Raw genomic sequence first — 19947 nt, 5'->3', positions numbered from 1 at the left:
GCTAAGGAACTAGGCCTCCAGATGTTAATTCCACAGGTGTTTCTTGGCTTTACCAACAAGTGATGGATGGAATAAATAGATAAATGTCTATCAGGGATGGTCTAGACAGTATTTGGTCCTGCCATGAGGGCAGGGGACTGGACTCTATGACCTCTCGAGGTCCCTTCCAGTCCTAGAATCTATGAAGGAGATATATAATTTTTTTATTGTAATGGACAAAGCCTCCCCCTGGGCTCTGGGTCAGGCCCAGAGGACAGAGCCTGCAACGTGGAGAACGTTCCCTTTCCCTTGCAGAGGTGCGTCCAAAAATCAGCGTACTCTTCTCCCAGTGTCCTCTATCACCGGCTGCCCTCCGCAGGAGTCCGTCTCCTTCTGCCGAAAGCCAGGAGCACTGCCCTGTCGCAAAGGGAAAGGAGCTTAAACATCACACTGATGATTTTTTGATGTGGAGACGGGTGCCTGGCTTGCCTGCAGCAGGTCTAGTGAATTGGAATTTTTCGGTTAATTGTGTTTGCGTTTGCCCTGGTCTCAGCACGACAGGCCCCAGCCCTGCTCCTGGTGCTCGCAAAGGACCTGTGGGTTTCTGAGCTCTAGCTAAGTCTCCCTCCCCTCTTCTCTTTCCCCCTCTCCCTCACCCCCCCCCCCCGAGACAAGGGGGAGGAATTGAATAGGGACAAGCTGGGATGTTTCAAAGGAACCTAAGGGAATTAAACACCAACTCCAGTGGGATTTGGGTGCTAAGCTTGGAAAAACCCTGCCTGAAAACGACTCAGGTGAAACTTGTCCTAACTCTGGTTCCAAGAGCTGAACCCACCTGCCTTGATTCTGTTCATTTTCTGCCTTACGTGTTTTCTCCTCTCTCCCTTCTCCCCCCCCCCCCCGCCCTTACCTTCCAGAGGTGTGGCCTGTTTCTACACACATTCTTCATATGGTGCTAAACTGGTTGCCTGGCACTTGCCTCGTTCAACACCCCTGCTTCTACATGTTTCGCCAAGTTCCTTTGTTTATATGAGCATAAATCAAAATGCAAGAAGGAAGTTCTACCCTAAGCAGCAGCTCTCCCTTCTGGTAAATTCCTCCTTTCCTGATGGCTTGGGGGGGGGGGGGGGGGGGGCTGACAGTTGTAGGGCCAAGGACGAGTTGGGATTTCTTAGCTGTGAGGTATTGGAGGGGTAGGGGGAGCTGTTGCTAGAGTGGGTTCTTTCTTCATAGAGTAGCCCCCAGGCCCATCTGTCCTGCCCTCCCCGTCACACTTCAGTCTGTGCCCTGCAAGCCTGAGGAGGAAGGTGGGGTGGTTTTGTTTTTGGGGGGCAAGCTTCCCCTGGAGCTGAACTGCTGGTAACAATAACCCTAGCACTAGGGGGTGCCCTGGTGGAGACAGGCCTCTGGCGTCCCCAATGCTGTTCTCTAAGGCAGCTTGGAGCAGGTTTTGCCGTCCCTCCCAGCTGGCCCTGCCCTGGCTTCCCCTTTACACGGTGGAGTTTGAACCGGTGACCTCGGGGGGGTAAGACACTCAGCTGGGGCAGGGAGCAAACATAAAACTGGCAAAGGGCTTCCCTCTGCTGGGCATTTAGCTGGTGCGAAAATCCCAGGGCTCTTGCCCCAGATCCCCTTGACTCCCGTGGAGGCGAGAGGCCACGTGCCGCTGCAGCGCTGGGTCTAGACTAGCAGGTTCTCGGGGGGCAGCAGCCTGCAGTGCGCTCGCTGAGCTGCTGTGTGTGGCTGCACCTGCCAGAAGGGCTGTTTGTTTCCCCCCCCCCCCCTTTCGTTTCAGGCACTTTCTGCTGCCAGTCCCACATGCAGGGCCTGCTCCCCCTCCTGCCAGGGGCCGCTGGGAGCCGGGGCAGAGTCAGGGCACGGGGCGGAGGTCCAGGCAGAGCCGCTGAGGGTGAGGTGCTTGGCCCGGGAGCAGGGTTTGCAGAAAGGCTCGTGCGGGGCTCTTCTGCCGGAGGGGAGATGTCTCAAGGTCCCGCTCCTCAAGCAGGGCCCCAGTCCCCGCTGGGTGGTGGCCCCGGGGGGCTTTCAGGGCCGGCGAACGCCTCGGGACTGGGTTTGGGTCGTGCTCTGGGGGCCGGGGCGAGGAGGAACCTGCTCGGAGGGAGGTGGCCTGGCCTGGCCTGGCCTCAGCTGTGTTAAAATCCTGCCTTAGGACCACCCCCACCCATGGGTGTTTGGCTGTTTCCAGACCCCAGTGACTGAATAAAACTTTAAATGCACCAAAGCAGCCCCTGCTTTCTTTCCTCTTTATTGAGCTGACGTTCCCATTTGCCTGGGGGGGGGAGCTCAAGGGGGGAGCTCAAAGGATCTTTATTCCCCCTCTCCCCTGCGGTGCTGTGGCATGAGCCTGAACGCTCACCTACCACCGTGCTTGCCCCAGGAGGCCAGTAGGGCCAGCCCCAGTTTGTAGAGGGGGAAACTGAGGCACAGAAAGGGGGGGAATTGACTTGCCCAAGGTCACTTGCAGGCTCATGGGAGCTCTGCTGAATCAACAGCGTTTCGGTTGAGGTGGGCTGGGCGCAATGAACCTGCTTCGCTTACTGTCTCCATGGGCGAGGTGGGTTAACACGTGGGAGAGCTGCAGTTCGATGTAGGTTTGCTGCTGGAGGTGGGGGGGGCAATTAGACTCTGCACTGCTGTTGTGCAAATATCTTCTGCAAATGATTTTATAGGCTAATTTGCAAAGGGCGGGCACGGCATCAAGGTGCAAACATAACCGCGCCTGCTGGCAGCCTGCAGCGTAACACAGCTTTCTGTTTGAGAATCCCAAACGCCACCCCCACAAATCCAAAACCAGCGAGAGACAAAGCAGGCTGCTCCCTCTACGCTAGGCTGGGATACAGATCACAGCATTTCCTACTGCGTCTCCCTGCCAGCAGCCCCCGGAAACCCCCCGCCATGCACGGTGTCAGCCTGCAATTTTAATACGCTTTGCTCTAGGCCAGGCAGCGACGGGTGCCTGCTTGCCTCTCCCTGCTGCCAGAGAGGGAGGCATAGAAATAAGGCTTGAACTTTGTGTCAGTGGGCGCTGGACCATCCTGGGCATTGCTCCCTGCTAGGCAGCCTACGCCACAGGGCAGGGGACAAGGACGCTCACCAGCCATCGCTCCCACTGGGGCTTGTCCGTGAGCCATGTTTGAAGAGCGAGAGCTGAAGGGACACCAGAGCCAGCCCCCCAGCTCGCTCGCATCTCTGAAAGGGCCTAGGGCTGTGTCAGCAGAGACAGCTGGGGAGCCTGGGGGTCAGGACTCCTGGGTTCCATCCCAGCTCTGGGAGGGCAGTGGGGGTTACTGGTCACAGCCGGGGGGGCGGGTTGAGAGTCAGGACTCCTGGGTTCCATCCCAGCTCTGGGAGGGAAGTGGGGGTTACTGGTCATAGCCAGGGGGGTGGGTTGAGAGTCAGGACTCCTGGGTTCCATCCCAGCTCTGGGAGGGAAGTGGGGTGCAGTACTTAGAGCAGGGGGTCAGGACTAGAGCCGGGAGAGATGTTCTGGGAGTTTGGGTTGCGCACGGGCAGGGTTATTCGCAGCCGCGATACCCCTGAATGTCAGACCCCCACCCCTGAACCTGAGTCTGGCTGACAAATGCGGACTTGTTTGAGAGAGAGAGAGAGAGAGAGAGAGAGAGAGAGTGTGTGATGCTCTTTTCTCCACAACCAAGAGAGTGAAAATCGAGTCTCCCGGTCTGGGGTGCACCCAGCCTGTCGCCTCCTGCCCCATACCCCCGAGTGCCTCCCCAGACCATGCCACTGGCCACGACCAACCTGCGTTCTGGGTACTGTGCAGCCCTAGGCCGACATGTTGTGGGGTCCTGGAGCCTGGGTACCTGGGCCAGCGCCTCCCCACTCGCCCCAGCCCCAAGCCGTGTGTGTGGGACAGGCCAGCCCTGGCCGGCCGGTCACATTCATTGCCCCTTTAAGGCATTGCTAGTCAGCAGTTTATTCCTTTAACCGTTGTTCCCAGGCTGGGCTGTTCACACGTCGCTCTGGGCTGGGGCAGAGTGAAACCAACCCCTGGAGGAGTAACAAGTGGAGCCAGGAGTTTGTGTGAATTCCCGGCTCAGACACACGCAGCGAAACCTCTTGACCTAGCACGTCTGGGGCCCGGGCTTTGCTCATGGCGGCCGTTACCCCCCGGCGCCTGTCCCGGCACCCGTCCCTTTGACGCCCGTTCCCTCGGCCCGGCGCCCATCCCCCCGGCACCCGTCCCCTCGGCCCGGCTCACGCCCAAAGACCCTGGGGCCTTTGGCTCCATAGGTGAAAGGGGGTCTCGGCCCCTGTCTTTTATAGTCCTGTGAGCCGCTGGCATCTTCCCCAGGGTCCCCGCGAAAGACAGTTGAGTCGAGCTGTGACAAAGGCAACGGAAAGACGGCTCCGGGCTCTTCAAATGCAAATTGCTCCGTCTCCTGCCAGCGCCTCCCCGGCTGCCTTGAGGCCCCTGTTTAACCCCCCCGCCCTGCCCGTGTTTAGGCCAGGCCTGTTGGACGGGGCACCGCTGCCGGCTTTTTGAGCAGATGCTAATAGTGTCGTACAGGGAGCGGCTGAATTCCACTTATCATACGGCCACGGCCATTTCACCATCTGGGCAGCAACCGGCAGGGTTGTTAGTTTTCAAACGAGCCCTCACAAGGCAGGTCGTGTGCGAAGACTATTACAGTAGTGTGTAGGGGTCAACTGGGGGGCAAGAGGTTCGGTCACACTCGCATAATAACATGACTCCAGGAGCTGGGGCTTTAGGAAAGCCAGGAAATAGTGCAAGACTTGATGTACAGGCACTCAAGCGGGTGGCACTGCATCCCCTGCCATAGCTGGGGTCAAACCCAGGAGTCCTGGCGCCCAGCCCACTGCTAATAGCCAGCACTTTAGGGAACTGCTCTGTTCATTCAGTGCTGGTAAAACCCAGCGGCTCCAGCTAACGCTAGGCCCAGGGAGGGCAGCCAGTGTCCAGGTGGAGGGCTAGGACAGTCCATGAATGGCACAAGGGCACCCCCTAGCAGTGGGAGCCAGGGTAGCCCTGCTTTCCCCCCTGGGCAGCCAGCCAGTGACCCTGGCAGGGGAGCAGGGTCTAGTGGTTAGAGCAGGGGAGGGCTGAGAGTCAGGACTCACGGGCTCTATCCCTAGCTCGGGGGGGGTGGCGGGTGGGATCTACTGGTTAGAGCAGTGTGATCTTGAAGCAATTGCTAGACCACTCTGTGCCTCAGTTTCCCCCACCAGCAATGAGGCTGAGCCCAATGACCTCCCCCTCCCCTTTCAGTCACTTCAGGTGATTTGTGAACTCCCTGCTAAGGCCAGCCTGTGCCCCAGCGACTTTCAGTGGCACGTAGGCACCTAAGTCACTTAGGCTCAGGTGCCCATCCCCCATTGCTGGCACCTAAATCCCACAGAGGCGCCGGGCCTGGGGCACATCCGAAGCTGGTCCCGCGTGGGTGGGGGGGATGGGCCATAGCGTGGCAGCAGCTCTGGGCCCCTGGCCCTTTGCCCTCACCCCAGGGTCTCCCTGTGGCTTCGGGACGTGCTGCCCCCAGCTGGGCACGCGTGGCCTGGGGGTTTCCAGCCCTGGCCGGTGCTGGCTCCTGGCAGCCCGTGTGCCCAGTCCGGGCGGGAGCTTGTGGCTTTCTGTGCCCTGGGCAGTGAGTGTAGCTGGCGTGGGGGGAGCAGAAGGGATCGGGGCTTGGGACCACCCTGATCCATGGGAAAGGACCTTGGTGTGAATCTGCAGGACTCCTGGGTTCTCTCTCTGGCTCTGGGAGGGAAATTGGCATCTTGTGGTTACAGCAGGGGAGCTGGGAGCCATTTCCCCAGCTATGTGATGGGAGGTGCAGGGGATGATGTCTGGGCCCCCTCCCCACCCCCAGTCCTTCCTGGGCGTCTTCCGCTCGCTGCCCTCCCTGGAGAAGACAGTGGAGAAGGGTCTGATTGCCCTGAACCCCTGGGCACTGCAAGGGGAGTGAGTGTCCTGCTGTGGGGGACCCCCCTTGTGGGGCGGGAGGTGGGAGTCTGGGGGGCTTCGCTGGGGCGTCCAGGGAGCCCCATTAGCAGGCTGGGGGAGGGCGATTAGGGAGGCAGGGGGCACCGCAGGGGGCCTGGGAGCCAGGAGGGCAGAGGGGCCCTGCAGTGCATGGTATGGGGCAGTGGATGGGGGCAGGCAGGTGGGGGGGGAAGGGGAGAGTGAAGCGGGGGGGGAGGGCAGTGCTCAGTGGTCAGACCCCTGGCCTGGCTCCCTACTGAACATAGGGCCAGGCCGGTGAGGTGTACTGGGGTGGATCTGCAGGTGTGGGTCCCTGCTGGCGATGGGCCTGATGCGGGGGGCAAAGGCGGCCCAGGCCTGGAGCTGCCCAGGCCCCAAAACCTGTCAGGCCGTTTTCACCCAGGCGGTGCCCCTGCCCCGGTGGGTGGGCTCTGCCGCATGGGGGGCCAGGCACGGGGTACAGCTGAGGAGTTTGCAGCCCCCCTGCAGGCTATAAAAACACCAGGGCCTGGGGGGAGGCCACCAGGCTTCGGCTGCCAAAGCAGGGGCTGCTTCTGGGCGGGCGGGGCTTTAGCCCCGTGGGGCTGGGACTCGGGGTTCAGGGCTGGGACTCGGGGTGGGGGCGGGGTTCGGGGCTTTAGCCCCATGGGGCTGGGGGCTTCTGCCTAACGGGGGCACCGGGGCTCAGGGCTGGGTGCTCCAGGCTTCCGGCTTCAGCCCCGCAGGGCAAAGGGACTTGGGGTCCGGGCCCAGTGGACCCCGGAAACCAGTTTGCAGGGCTCCCCCCCAGGGTGCTGTGGCCCCTTGGTTGAGACCCACAGGTATAGATGAGGGGGGCGCAGAGGAATTGGGAACACATGCTGGCTCCCTTGCGTGCTAGTTTGGGGTGGAGGATCGGGGGCAGAGCCGGCTCTGTGGGGCGCTAGGTCGGCGCGGAGGGGGTGGGAGGATCGGGGGGGGCAGAGCCGGCTCTCTGGGGCGCTAGGTTGGCGCGGAGGGGTTGGGAGGATCGGGGGGGGCAGAGCCGGCTCTGTGGGGCGCTCCGTTGGCGCGGAGAGGGTGGGAGGATCGGGGGGGGCAGAGCCGGCTCTGTGGGGCGCTAGGTTTGCACGGAGGGGGTGGGAGGATCGGGGGGGGGGCAGAGCCGGCTCTGTGGGGCGCTAGGTTGGCGCGGAGGGGTTGGGAGGATCGGGGGGGGCAGAGCCGGCTCTGTGGGGCACTCCGTTGGCGCGGAGAGGGTGGGAGGATCGGGGGGGGGGGGCAGAGCCGGCTCTGTGGGGCGCTCCGTTGGCGCGGAGAGGGTGGGAGGATCGGGGGGGGGGGCAGAGCCGGCTCTGTGGGGCGCTCCGTTGGCGCGGAGAGGGTGGGAGGATCGGGGGGGGCAGAGCCGGCTCTGTGGGGCGCTAGGTTTGCACGGAGGGGGTGGGAGGATCGGGGGGGGCAGAGCCGGCTCTGTGGGGCGCTAGGTTGGCGCGGAGGGGTTGGGAGGATCGGGGGGGGGCAGAGCCGGCTCTGTGGGGCGCTAGGTTGGCGCGGAGGGGTTGGGAGGATCGGGGGGGGGGGCAGAGCCGGCTCTGTGGGGCGCTAGGTTTGCACGGAGGGGGTGGGAGGATCGGGGGGGGCAGAACCGGCTCTTCCGCAACACCCTGGATGAGGAGCCAGGGGAGCCAGCCCCACCCTCCATGGGCCCCGTCCCACAGCGACACAGCTCGGCCCAGCCCCCCTGGATTGGTTGGGGGTCCCGTGTGGACTCCCCAGCCCCCTGCTGCAGCTCTCTCTCTGTACACACCCTGGCTGTCCCTGTAGAGTCCTGGCCCTCCCGCCCCATCTGTCTCTGCAGGCCCTGCAGGCCGGTCAGCTTCCCCCTGCCGGACCCCCTGCTGGAAGTGCAGCTGGTCCTGGCCCCCCTGTCAGACCCCCTGGTCCGCTCCACAGCCTTGCAGACCCAGGTGGCCAATGGATAAGCAGGACCCTGAGGGTTCGACAGTGGCACTCACCGTTGTCATTAGAGTTCAGAGTGAACAGCCCCATCGGACTGGCTGGCTGCCACCTCCCTCGTGGGGCTGCTGTTGCAGGCTGTCTGCAGACTCAGGCAGCAGTTTCTGTGGGGAAGCCTAAGGGTGGGAGAGCTGGGATACTGGGCTGGCCACGGGGGGGCGGGGTAAAGACCCCAGCTCCAGAGGCAGGATTTGACTCTGGCCCCCGCCCCGCTCCCTTCTCCCCACAGGGCCTTTCCCCCAGCTAATGACTTCACGGGTGAGGGCACTGATTGCCATGGAGACCACATGTGAGGAGGGGCCAGAGCTGCCCTCCAGCCCCACCTCTCCCCAGAGACACCCCCATCCGGGCACCGCCCAGGAGTCAGAGAGCAGCGACCTGGAGGGGGCTGTGCCAGGGACCACCCCCCCTGCAGAAAAAGGTATGTGGTGGTGACGCGTCGGGGCGGTTCTGTGGAGGGGAGCTGTGTGGCAGGGGCTGTCTTGGAGCCTGGGGGGAATGGGCCCATGTGGGTGGAGGGGAAGCTGGGGAGTCCCCACGTCTCTCTCCGTTCCGCGCCATGTGCTTTGGGTCGGTGCTGACTGAGGGCAGAGAGGGAGAGGCCTGAGACGTCACCTCTGCAGCCCGGCTCCAAGCCCCCTCCCCCCAAAAAGCCCCCGGGAGCCTGCGCGGAGAAGCTGGACTTTACAACCCCATCACCTGTGCCGGAGCAGATGCTGGTCCTGTAAAGAAAGCTTTTATTAAGACGATGTTTTAAAAAAAAAAAAAAGGGCCCAGTAGAGCGTTTCAGCGCAGAAGTTTCTGGTGATCAGGGAATGACACACAGCCTCTCAAGGCGTGCGAAGGTCGGTTTCAGATCGGCTGGCGTAAGGAATACATCACCTGCAATAGCCCCGAGTGGGGGTCAAAGGTTAACGGGGAGATAGGTGGGTATGTTGGTCATATGATGGCTCTGTGCGGGTGTGGCGTATGAGTGGATACGATGCTGAGGATGGATTGACCCTCATTTGGGGAGATTTAATGTTCAGGGAGTTTCTGGTTCCAGTTCATATGGTCCCACGGACGAAGTCTCTCGGTCCCTTTCTCGTCGTCGATGCACGATGGCGCTCCGGCTCACGGCTCCTGGTATCGTCGGTGTTTGGGGGAGCTGTCCCTGGACCATCGGCTGGTGTCTGAGACCAGGAGGCGCCCCACGAGCCGTGCGTAGCGTCGACCGATCCCGCAGGGCCGCAGCACACGCTCGTTGCAGGGGTCCCGGGCGCCCAGGGCGTCCGTCTGCACCGCGGAGCCCTTCGCTCTCCTTCCCAGCGTCCGAGCTCGGGCTTCGTGAAAGGCGACTGAGACGGCGACGAGGACGAGCTTTTCCTGGGCCTCGGCGGTGACGCCGCCGTCAGGTTGCAGCTGGCTGTCGGTGCCGGGGATGGCGCAGCTCACGGCGACCCCCCCAGCCCCAGGCGCGGGGCGATGGCGTTCACCAGGGAGTGCTGGACGGCGCTGGGTCATAAACCAGGCTACTGCCTGCACAGCTGCTGCTGGGGCTGGAGGAGAAGCTCAGCTCCCCCTGCTTCCCCCACCCCCTGCAGCAGTGCGGCCGCCCCCCGCCCCATTGCAATGGCTGGGATACCCCCTCCCAGGCAGTTGAGTTCGCCCCCGAGATCCTCTGCTACGGTGACCCCCACATTGCCAGTCTGGGCTCAGCTCCCTCGACACCCCCTTCCGGGCACGGGTCCCTGGAGCCATCAAGGGCCCTGCAGGGGCTGTGGTCCCCTGCTCGCCTCCATTGCACCCAGAAGATAGATCCCAGCATAGCTCGTGGCCCCACCATAACAGCCCCCCAGCCGCAGTGGAGGGGCAGCACCGCTCTCCCCAGAAGTGGCTGCACTTCAGCACTCGGCCCCTGGGCGGGTCAGGCACCAGCCCAGGGCTAGGCCCCGCCATGGCATTGGCTGCAGCAGGCAGGGGCTGAGGGGAGACACTATTCTCCACCCCCAGGGGCATTAAAGTCTCAGCCTGGGGCAGGAGGGGGTATTCCCGGCAGAGCCCCTCAGAGAACCCCCCCTCCCGCCACGGGGAAGAGTTTCTGGTAAATATTTATTCAAGAAGAAATCGTCTCAGCATCGGGGGGGGGGGGGAGGCTCAGCTGGCAAAATAGACTTGATCCAGAAAGATTAAACGCACTCCCCCCAAATCAAGAGCCCAGCCTGGCCCCCTCTCCTCGGAGCAGGACTTTTGCCATCAAACCCCAGGAGTTTAAAAATAATAATTCAGCTCCGCCCCAGGCAGGCAGGTACTGAGAGAGCCGGGGGCAGGGCAGTGAGGGGGGCCCAGTCCATGGGGCAGGGCAGGGGGAGCAGCCGGTTACTTCTTGGCCTTGGCCGTGTTGCGCGGGGGGGGTGACAGGGCGCCCGCCGGGGTTCACGCCACTGAACTGCCCGTACTTGCCCTTGGTCTTGTCAGCCGGTTTCAAGATCTGCAGGAGGAGAGGCAGGTTGGATGCAGGGACGGGAGGCCCAGCCCCCCTAGCCAGGGCCCATGCCAGCCCCTACAGCCCAGGGGATGTACCCCACACACCCCTCAGCCCCACAGAGCCCAGACTTGGGGTCCCCACAGCTCCTCGAAGGCCCAGACCCTTCCCCACCTGGGCTGTTACAAGGGGGGTTGTACTCCGCAGGAGGTTTTCTCCCCCTCTCGCCGTTACCCCAGCCGAGGTCTGACACCCCTCCCCCCCCCCCGCCCCGACAGGGAGCTGCCCCACGATGCTGGCGCCGCACGCCCCCTGCCCTGCGCCCGGGCTCACCTGGAAGGAGCACATGAGCGTCTCGTCCACACTCATCATGGCGCCCGCGTTGTCAAACTCGCCGCAGTAGTTGGGGGCTGAGAAGAGCGTCACCAGCTGGCGCTTGGCAAAGAACTCGTAACCATCCTCCACCACCTGGGGCAGGGAGCCAGGAGGGAGTGTCGGGCCCTGCCCACCCCAGTGCCTGCCTCCCAAACTGGCACAGCCTGGCCCCACAGACTAACCCCTCTCTGTCACCCGCACGTGACGCAGGGGCCAGGAACAGACTGATCCGAACAATGCAAACCACCCCCAGCCAGGGGAACCCCCATCAGCAGAGCACCCCACACAGCTCTGATGATCCCCTGCCCCCTCCACCCACTCTGCCGATGCTCGTCCATGATGACCCCCAGCCAGGGCCGCCCAGAGGATTCAGGGGCCTGGGGCAAAGCAATTTCGGGGGCCCCGTACATAAAAAAGTTGCAATATTATAGAATACTATATTCTCGTGGGGGCCTCTGCGGGGCCCAGGGCCTGGGGCAAATTGCCCCACTTGCCCCCCCCCGGGAGCCCTGCCCCCAGCCCCCCCAGCTCTCCCAGCCCTTCTGATGCCCAGCAATCCCACCCAACAGCCCCCCCCGGCTGGTACCTGGTGTGCCCGACAGATAAAGTCCAGGTCGTGTTTGTGCAGGAACTTGGCGACCATGTCAGAGCCGAAGGTGAAGGAGACACCGCGATCGTTCTCGCCCCAGCCCTGGACATCCTTGTCGGGGTCGGACCAGAGGAGGTCGCACAGCAGGCCCTGATCCGGCACGTCTGTGGGGCGCATGATCCGGCGGATCTGCTCCATCGACTGCAGGTCTGGCGAGAGCCCTGAGAGGAGGGGGGAAATTAGTCTGTTAGACTCCGCCCCCTCATAGGAGCCCCACCCACTGCAATAGCATATTAATAGGGCCCTTCGTTTTCAGTTTTTATTTTATTTAATTTTCCCCAGGGATTTATCAGTGTTTATTACCACAACAACAAAACCAGGTGGAAAAAATCGGTGGCAAAAACCTTAAAAAAGTAAATATCGGGTTTATTTTGGTGGACGGAAGGATGAGGGGAAGTATTCAGTAGATTGATGCCATGAATTCCATTCATCAATGTGGTTTGATCTCTAATCCCCAAATAAAACTTTTCATTTGAATGAACAGTTTCCTGGTGTAGACTTGGAACTCTCAGCCTATAAATACTGACAGTTAATAACTGGGCCGCCCCACCTGGGGCGCGAACACTCAGCTTCGTCCTTTTCTCCTGTTTGGGTTTCTGAAAACTTCGGAATACGTCCTTGTGTTCTGAACCGCGTTCTGACACAGATTTCATTTGCTTCCCATTTCAGTGTGGCCGATCTCTGAACCGCTATCTGCTAACGGCTTGAACCGGGTACGTGGCGCGCATGAGATTCAGCCGTCCGTTCAGATGCCCAGCACTTCAGCGCTCGTGTGCGGCCTGTTTGTTTCTTGTGTGTGTCTTCTAGACCAATACATATACACACAGACGAATGTATTATCGTGATACTTAGAGCTCATGCAATGCTTTGCATTTTCCTGATCAAACACGTTTTTTTATATATATTTGAATGATACAAAAGTAGAGTGAAAATCAGAAACAACGGACTCTCACTTTTGTAAAACCTGGAGATTTTTTGGTAAAGATCAGTTTAAACTGAAAAGGAAGGGGCTTACCTTTTAATTATCCCACCATACACAGCTCATATAGCAACTCCCTGCTCCCCTAATATCTGCCTTGCAGCCCCCCCAAACCCAGATGTACCCCCCACAGCCCTTCCAGCATCCATTAGCCCTGCCCCAGCCCCATGACAACACCCTGCCCTGATCAAGTGCCCCCAGCCCCAGAGGGCCTAGCACCCTCCGCCTTCCCCAGCAGCGCCCTCAACGAGACGAAGCCCAGACTGGAATTCCTGAAACACCCCCCTATGGTGGCTCCGTCCCTGCCGGGGACAGGGGCACGGGGCACTGCCCCCCCACACCCTGCGGCCCCTCCCACACCTCCATGGCAGCAGAAGATCTTCTCGTCCACAATAGCGGCGACGGGCAGGCAGTTGAAGCAGTCGGTGAACGTCTTCCACAGCTTGATGTTGTAGCGTCGCTTGCCTGTGGGGGACAATGGGGGGGGTGGGGGCCCAGCCACTGAAGGAGACAGGGGAGCGCCCCCCCCCCCAGGCTGGGCCCTGGCCTGCTGGGAGAGACCCGGCCATGCAGGGAACCAAGTGAACCGTGCAGCCACTGCACACGGGGCCTTAGAATCATAGAAGATCAGGGTTGGAAGGGACCTCAGGAGGTATCTAGTCCAACCCCCAAAACAGGACCAATCCCCAACTAAATCATCCCAGCCAGGGCTTTGTCAAGCCAGACCTTAAAAACCTCTAAGAAAGGAGATTCCACCACCTCCCTAGGTAACCCATTCCAGTGCTTCACCACCTTCCTAGTGAAAAAGTTTTTCCCAATATCCAACCTAAACCTCCCCCACTGCAATTTGAGACCATTACTCCTTGTTCTGTCATCTGCTACCACTGAGAACAGTCTAGATCCATCCTCTTTGGAACCCCCTTTCAGGTAGTTGAAAGCAGCTATCAAATCCCCCCTCACTCTTCTCTTCTGCAGACTAAACAATCCCAGTTCCCTCAGCCTCTCCTCATATGTCATGTGCTCCAGCCCCCTAATCATTTTTGTTGCCCTCCGCTGGACTCTTTCCAATTTTTCCACATCCTTCTTGTAGTCTGGGGCCCAAACCTGGACACAGTACTCCAGATGAGGCCTCACCAATACCGGATAGAGGGGAATGATCACGTCCCTCGATCTGCTCGCAATGCCCCTACTTATACAGCCCAAAATGCCGTTAGCCTTCTTGGCAACAAGGGCACACTGCTGACACACTGCTGACTTCCTCCGTAGGGAGCACCAGCCTGACCCCAGGGCCAGCTCGGGGCACACGGGCTATGGGGCGGAGGCTGCCCTCTGCCAGGGACGCTGGTGCACTCATGGCTGGGATTGTAGGGGATACGGTGGTCAGGGCAGAGGGGGTACAAGAGTGTAGATGTGGGGGGGGAGATGGAGGGTACAGGGGGCAGAGTAATGTGGGCACACTCGTCGTAGAAGCCGTAGAGGCGGTTGATGCTGGCGCACTTGTGGTAGGGGTGAGGGGAGTGGGGTGAGGGGAGCTGGGTGGGGGGACTCGGGGGGGGCGGGGGGGCACTCTCACACTCGTCGTAGAAGCCGTAGAGGCGGTTGATGCTGGGGCATTCATGGTTGCCGCGCAGCAGGAAGAAGTTCTCAGGGTATTTGAGCTTGTAGGCCAGCAGGAGGCAGATGGTCTCCAGCGACTGCTTGCCCCGGTCCACGTAGTCGCCCAGGAAGAGGTAGTTGCTCTCAGGCGGGAAGCCCCCGCACTCGAAGAGCCGCAGCAGGTCGTAGTACTGCCCATGGATGTCACCTGGGGCGGGCGGGAGATGAGCGAGCAGCTACCACAGCCAGGCCTAACCCGCCGTCCCCACAGGCCGGATCCACCCCTGGCCTCCCCACCCAGCCCAGCCCAGCCCCAGCCAGCGACCCCCTGAGAGTGAACAAGGGGTGCAGGGAATCCCCCCATGGCCGCTGGGAGGACGGGTCCCACCCCCCGACCTCGCTCACTCACCGCAGATCTTCAGCGGTGCCTCCAGCTCCAGCAGGATGGGTTGGCTCAGGAAGATTTCCCGCGCCATGTGGCAGAGGTCCCGGATCTCACGCTCCGCCATCTGCACGTTCTTGCCGGGCCGGGAGCCATGCACTGCAACACAGCACAGCGGGCGTCTCTGCCGGGCCGCGGTCAGAGCCCCCGGACTGCTCACAGACCCCCCGCAGCTCAGGGCAAGGCCCACTCCAGCTGTGATGGTCCCAGGGGCCTGAGGCTCTGCTGGGCAGGCCTGTGGACCCCCCCGCCCCCGGGGCAGGGTAACAGGTGACTCGAGACCAGCAGAGGGGGAGGCCCAGCCTAGGGCCTCACCCACTCTGTGCGGCCAGCTCCAGAGGCGCAGTGAGGCTGGACCCAGACCCACCACAGGCCCCTCGGCCAGAGCCCAGATGGGATCGTCAGACACTCAGCCAGGCAGTGGAGACCCGCCCCCCCTACAGCGGAAAGGCCCCACGCCCCATTCCCTGGCCCCTCTGAGCCAGCCAGTCCCCCACCCTGGGGCAGGATCAGAGCCGGTGCCCACTAGAGGGCCCACCCCCCGGCTCCTGGTCAGACGCAGGGGTGGCCCAGCAGTTGATACTGGCCCGTGAGGCCGGGCACCTGGGTTCTCTCCCCGTTCTGTAATCTTGGGCTCCTCCCTTCCTCTGTGCCTCAGTTTCCCCACACGACACACAGGACTGATGCTTCTGCTTTGCCTGTGTGATGCATGGAGATGTGAGCTCAGATAATCTGCCGCTCAGCAACTGCTCCGGTCCAGGGTGCAGCCCCAGGGGTCGGGTGCCACCCAGAAAACATAGCTAGGGTCACCCCACAACACCCCTAGTATTGTAAGCGTGCAGGGACGTAACAGCTAATCTCCCCCTCCCTCCACAGCACTGGGAGAGCAGAGTTTGCACTGGGATGACCACCCCCTCGCTCCCCCCCAGGTCTCCCCTCCCTCCACAAACTCCCCCTCCAGCTGAGATCAAGTCCCCACCCCGGCCCCGGGAACGGAAAAGTCCCTAGCTCCCTGGGGGCCGAGGAACCGCGTGGCCCACCCAGGACTGCTGGGAGTTGTACAAGCCGTGGGGGAGGCAGCAAGCGGCAGAGCCGCTACCGGAGCCCTGGTCCCCCCCTCCACGTAGGGCCAGCCCCACCCCCCACCCCGGTGCGCGCGGCAGGCAGGGAGACTCGAGCAAAAACAAAGGACCCCACAAAGTCACCACAGGACTGCCCTGAGGGCCCGGCCCATTCCGGCCCCCCGTGGCCGCCCTGCCACAACCCAGCCTGTGCATGGTGGGGGGGCGGGGGCAGGATCCAACCAGACAAGCCCCCCCAGCACTGTCCCACGCCCTCAATTAGGGTGACCAGATGCCCTGATTTTATAGAGACAGTCTCGATATCTGGGGCTTTTACTTACATAGGCTCCTATTACCCCCCCACCCTCATCCCATGCTAGACGCCCCCCGCCCCCGGGGGCCCCCCACTTGCACCTTCCAGTAGCCGCTCGATGAGCGAATCCAAGTTGAGTTTCTCGCCCTCCAACATGGCGGCTCTGCGGGAGGGGACCTGGTCTCATAGGCACCGACTTCACCTCTGCCCGGGAGGTGCTCGACTACCCCCCCCCCTCGCACCCACACCTGCACCTGTACCTGCACCTGCACATGCACCTGCCCCGCCCTCACCCCGCCCCCCCCAAGTCCCCGCCCCCCCCCGCACCTGCACCTGTCCTCACCCTGCCCTCAGTCCTCCTGTTCCTGCCTCTTCTCCTCCCCCTCCCCCCCGAAAGTCCTAAGCCCCGCCAAACAGCTGTTAGGGGGCAGGCAGCACTGGGAGGGAGTGGGGACGCAGCACGCTGGGGGGGCAGAAGGAGGCGAGGAGGGGGAGCTTGGCTGCCGGTGGGTGTGGAGCACCTGCTCCTTTTTCCCCGTGGGTGTGCCAGCTTTAGGGTTCTTCACGCTGCACTCGCCCACCCTCCCCCCCCCCAAGGTCCGGCCTGAGACTGCTGCTTTCAGCGGGGGGGGCAGGGGGGGGGTTCATGGGCAGCCACCCGCCTAGAGCCCCGGGAGAGGGGCAGGGCTCTGCAGCACAGCCTCTGCCAGCAGGGGGCGCTGCAGGGAGTGGGATAGGGTCAGCGGAGGGGGGGGCTCTGCAAGGGGCGGGGGGGGGCCAGCAAGGGGGGCCAGCAGGGGGCAGGGTGGGGCCAGCAGGGGGCGGGATAGGGTCAGCGGAGGGGGGGGCTCTGCAAGGGGCGGGGGGGGCCAGCAGAGGGCGTTGCAGGGAGCGGGTGGCAGCCAGCAGGGGGTGCTGCAGGGTGCAGGGTGGAGCCAGGAGGGGGGCGTTGCAGGGGGCCGGTGGGTGCCAGCAGGGGGCTGGGTGGGAGCCAGAAGGGGGTGCTGCAGGGGGTGGGGTGGGGCCAGCAGGGGCCAGAGTGGGTCCAGCAGGGGGCGCTGCAGGGGGCGGGTGGGGACCAGCAGGGGCTAGAGTGGGTCCAGCAGGGGGCGCTGCAGGGGGCGGGTGGGGGCCAGCAGGGGGCGCTGCAGGGCACAGGGTGGGGCCAGCAAGGGGCGCTGCAGGGGGTGGGGTGGGGGCCAGCACGGGGCGCTGCAGGGGGCGGGGTGGGTCCAGCAGGTTGCGCTGCAGGGGGTGGGGTGGGGGCCAGCAGGGGGCGCTGCAGGGCGCGGGGCAGGGTCAGCACGGGCGCTGCAGGGGGCGGGGTGGGTCCATCAGGGGGCGCTGCAGGGCGCGGGGCAGGGTCAGCACGGGCGCTGCAGGGGGCAGGGTGGGTCCAAGAGGGGGCGCTGCAGGGCGCAGGGCGGGGTCAGCACAGGGCGCTGCAGGGCGCGGGGCGGGGTCAGCACGGGGCGCTGCGGGGGGCGGTTTGGGGCACACTTCCCATGGCCTCAATCCCTCCCCCTGTCTCACCCCGGTCCGGTGCAAAGGGAAATGGCAGCAAAGGGGAACCCAGTTTGCAGCCCCGGACTGGGGTGTTGACAAACGGCGGGTGCCCAGCGGTGCCACCTGGGCAGTGCCTGCTGGGAATGGCCCCAGCACAGAGCACGACCCAAGGCGATTGGGCACCTTGACGTGGGAATGAGGGACCGGAGGCCGGGGCGAGCTCCTTGGGGGCAATGTGGGGAGAGTCCCTAGGAACCCCGCGAGCCGTGCCGGGGGTCCAGGCCTGGCGACAAGGGCTGCCCAAAGTCGCCCCCCGGGCTAGACACCCGAGAATTGGGGTGGGGGGCTCTGGGTGAGGGTGTTAATCACGCTCCCTGCCCAGAACCCCCCCCTGGATTCCTCCCCCCAGGACAATGGGGCTGGAGGCACTGGAGGAATGGAGGTGTGGTTTCCTGGGCTGGAACCTGGGGAATGGGGACGGGGGTGTGGGGCCCTGGACTAGAACCAAAGCTGGGGCGGGGGGAGGAGCCCTGAGTGGGACAGACCCTGGGGGGATGGAGATGTGGGGTTTTGTGGGGGGCAGATCCTGGGGAAGATGTTGGTGAGGGGCCCTGGGCTCTACAGACCCTGGAGGGAGGGGCTCTGGGTGGGCAGACCCTGGGGAACGGGGTGCAGGGCTCTGGGTGGGGGTGGATGGTAGTGCAGGGCCCTGGGCGGCGCAGACCCTTGGGGGGGGGGGTGTCGGGGGTGCGGGGCCCTGGGCGGGGCAGACCCGGGTGGGATGGGGGTACAGGGCCCTCGGCTCTGCAGACCCTTGGGGGTGGGGGTCGGGGGTGCGGGTCCCAGGGCGGGGCAGACCTGGCGGGGATGGGGGTGCCGGGCCCTGGGCTGGGTAGACTCTGGGGGGGGGGAAGGGATGCGGGGTCCTGGCGGGGGAAGACCCTGGGGGTAATAGGAGTGCGGGGCCCTGCACTGAGCAGACCCAGGGGGAGGGGTTGGGGGGGTGCCGGGCAGGTCTGACCCTGGAGTTGTCTCCTGGGGTGTTTGGTTCTGGGCTGGCCCCTGTCCCTGCCCCCCCCCGGGTGCTGGGCCGCTACTGGAGCAGCCCCTGTTCCCCCCCCCCATGCGCGTAGGACCAGCCCCCCCTACCCCCCCAACCCCAGAGCGCGCTGCAGGCAGGGAGACCCCAGTGAAAACAAGGACCCCACAAAGTCACCACAGAACTTCCCGGAGCGCCCAGCCCCCCGCAGACGCCCCGCCACAGCCCAGCCTGTGCATGGGGGGGGGGCAGGAGGACCAGCCCCCCCAGCACCACCTCACGCCCTCAATCGCCCCCGCTCGGGCTCCTCCCACCCTGGACCCCCACGCTAGGGCCCCCCCTGTCCTCAGGGCCCCCTGCCCCTTCCAGCAGCTGCCCGTTGAGTGTCTCCCCCTGCCCCATGGCAGCTCTGCGTGGGGGGGCCCAGACGCTTCAAACCCGGCCTGGGCTAGCTGGGGGGGGGGGCAGCTGGTCAAGAGTGAGGGGCACTTGGGGGGGGAAGAGCTGGAAGGGGGGTGGGATCAGGAGAACTGGGGGGTGGGTGGGAAGGAGACCAAGGCCGGAGCCTGCCACGTTTCTGCCTGGGGCACGCCTGGCTCAGGCCGGGCCTGATGAACACCCGGCGCCTGCGTGTGGACAGCGGCTGCCGGGCCCAGGGGTTAGCAGCTGCTGAGGGCTTGCGCCGGCGTGACCCACCCGGGACTTTGCCAGCACAGCGAGGGCGGGCGCTGGGGCTTTTCCGGCCCAGGCTGGGCTGGGCATGGAGCCGGGCACCAGCCGCTCTGCCTGGACCAGGGAAACGTGCCCTCCTGAGCCCAAAGGCCAGTGCGTGCTGTACGGGCTGCAGCCCCCGGGGCGGGGCGGAGGGGGGATAGAGCCGCACTGTATTAGCGCCACACAGACCAGCCCGACGAGCACCGACTTTATTTCAACCTGGGCAGCCGCTGGCCAGTAGGGGGCGTCTGGCACCTTCCTCTGCAGCAGCTGGCGGCTGGTGGAGGCCAGATACCGGGTTAGATGGGCCCCTGGAGCCTGCCCATTCCTTTGCTGTGACGGGCCATGCAGGGGTTTTGAGACGAGAGCTTAAAAGCCGAGTGTTGGCTGGACACTAACGCGCCCCAGGTGAGGCTGCGATTTCACGGCTGGACAGCCCCGTTAATATTAGTTGTATTACGGTAGCAATTAGAGAGAGAGAGACTGAGATTGCCCACACACAGCATGCTGGGCATTGCCCAGACCCTGGCCAAGACCGGGGCCCTGTCGCGCCAGGCGCTGCCCAGACCCCAGTCGAGATCAGGGCCCCCTCGCGCCAGGCGCCGCCCAGACCCTGGCCAAGATCGGGGCCCCGTCGTGCCAGGCGCTGCCCAGACCCCGGCCAAGACCGGGGCCCTGTCGTGCCAGGCGCTGCCCAGACCCCAGTCGAGATCAGGGCCCTGTCGCGCCAGGCGCTGCCCAGACCCCAGTCGAGATCAGGGTCACGCCAGGCGCTGCCCAGACCTCAGTCGAGATCAGGGCCCCGTCACGCCGGGCGCTGCCCAGACCCCAACCAAGACTGGGGACCCA

At 63.6% G+C, this 19947-nt stretch overlaps 1 protein-coding gene across 1 annotated transcript; it reads right to left on the bottom strand.

Moving 5' to 3' along the window:
* Positions 1 to 10233: 10233 nt before the first annotated feature.
* On the bottom strand, positions 10234 to 16040 carry LOC128828335 (serine/threonine-protein phosphatase PP1-alpha catalytic subunit-like). The gene is given in 8 exon segments (XM_054012916.1): positions 10234 to 10351; positions 10353 to 10430; positions 10758 to 10892; positions 11386 to 11609; positions 12788 to 12892; positions 14001 to 14231; positions 14433 to 14564; positions 15941 to 16040. Coding segments are annotated over 8 exon segments (993 nt in total). The 5' UTR covers positions 15996 to 16040; the 3' UTR covers positions 10234 to 10318.
* Between the last annotated feature and the right edge of the window lie 3907 nt (positions 16041 to 19947).

This window comes from Malaclemys terrapin, chromosome 23, assembly GCF_027887155.1.
Source record: "Malaclemys terrapin pileata isolate rMalTer1 chromosome 23, rMalTer1.hap1, whole genome shotgun sequence".
NCBI lineage: Eukaryota > Metazoa > Chordata > Testudines > Emydidae > Malaclemys > Malaclemys terrapin.
This window is presented reverse-complemented; position numbering and strand designations above follow the sequence as displayed.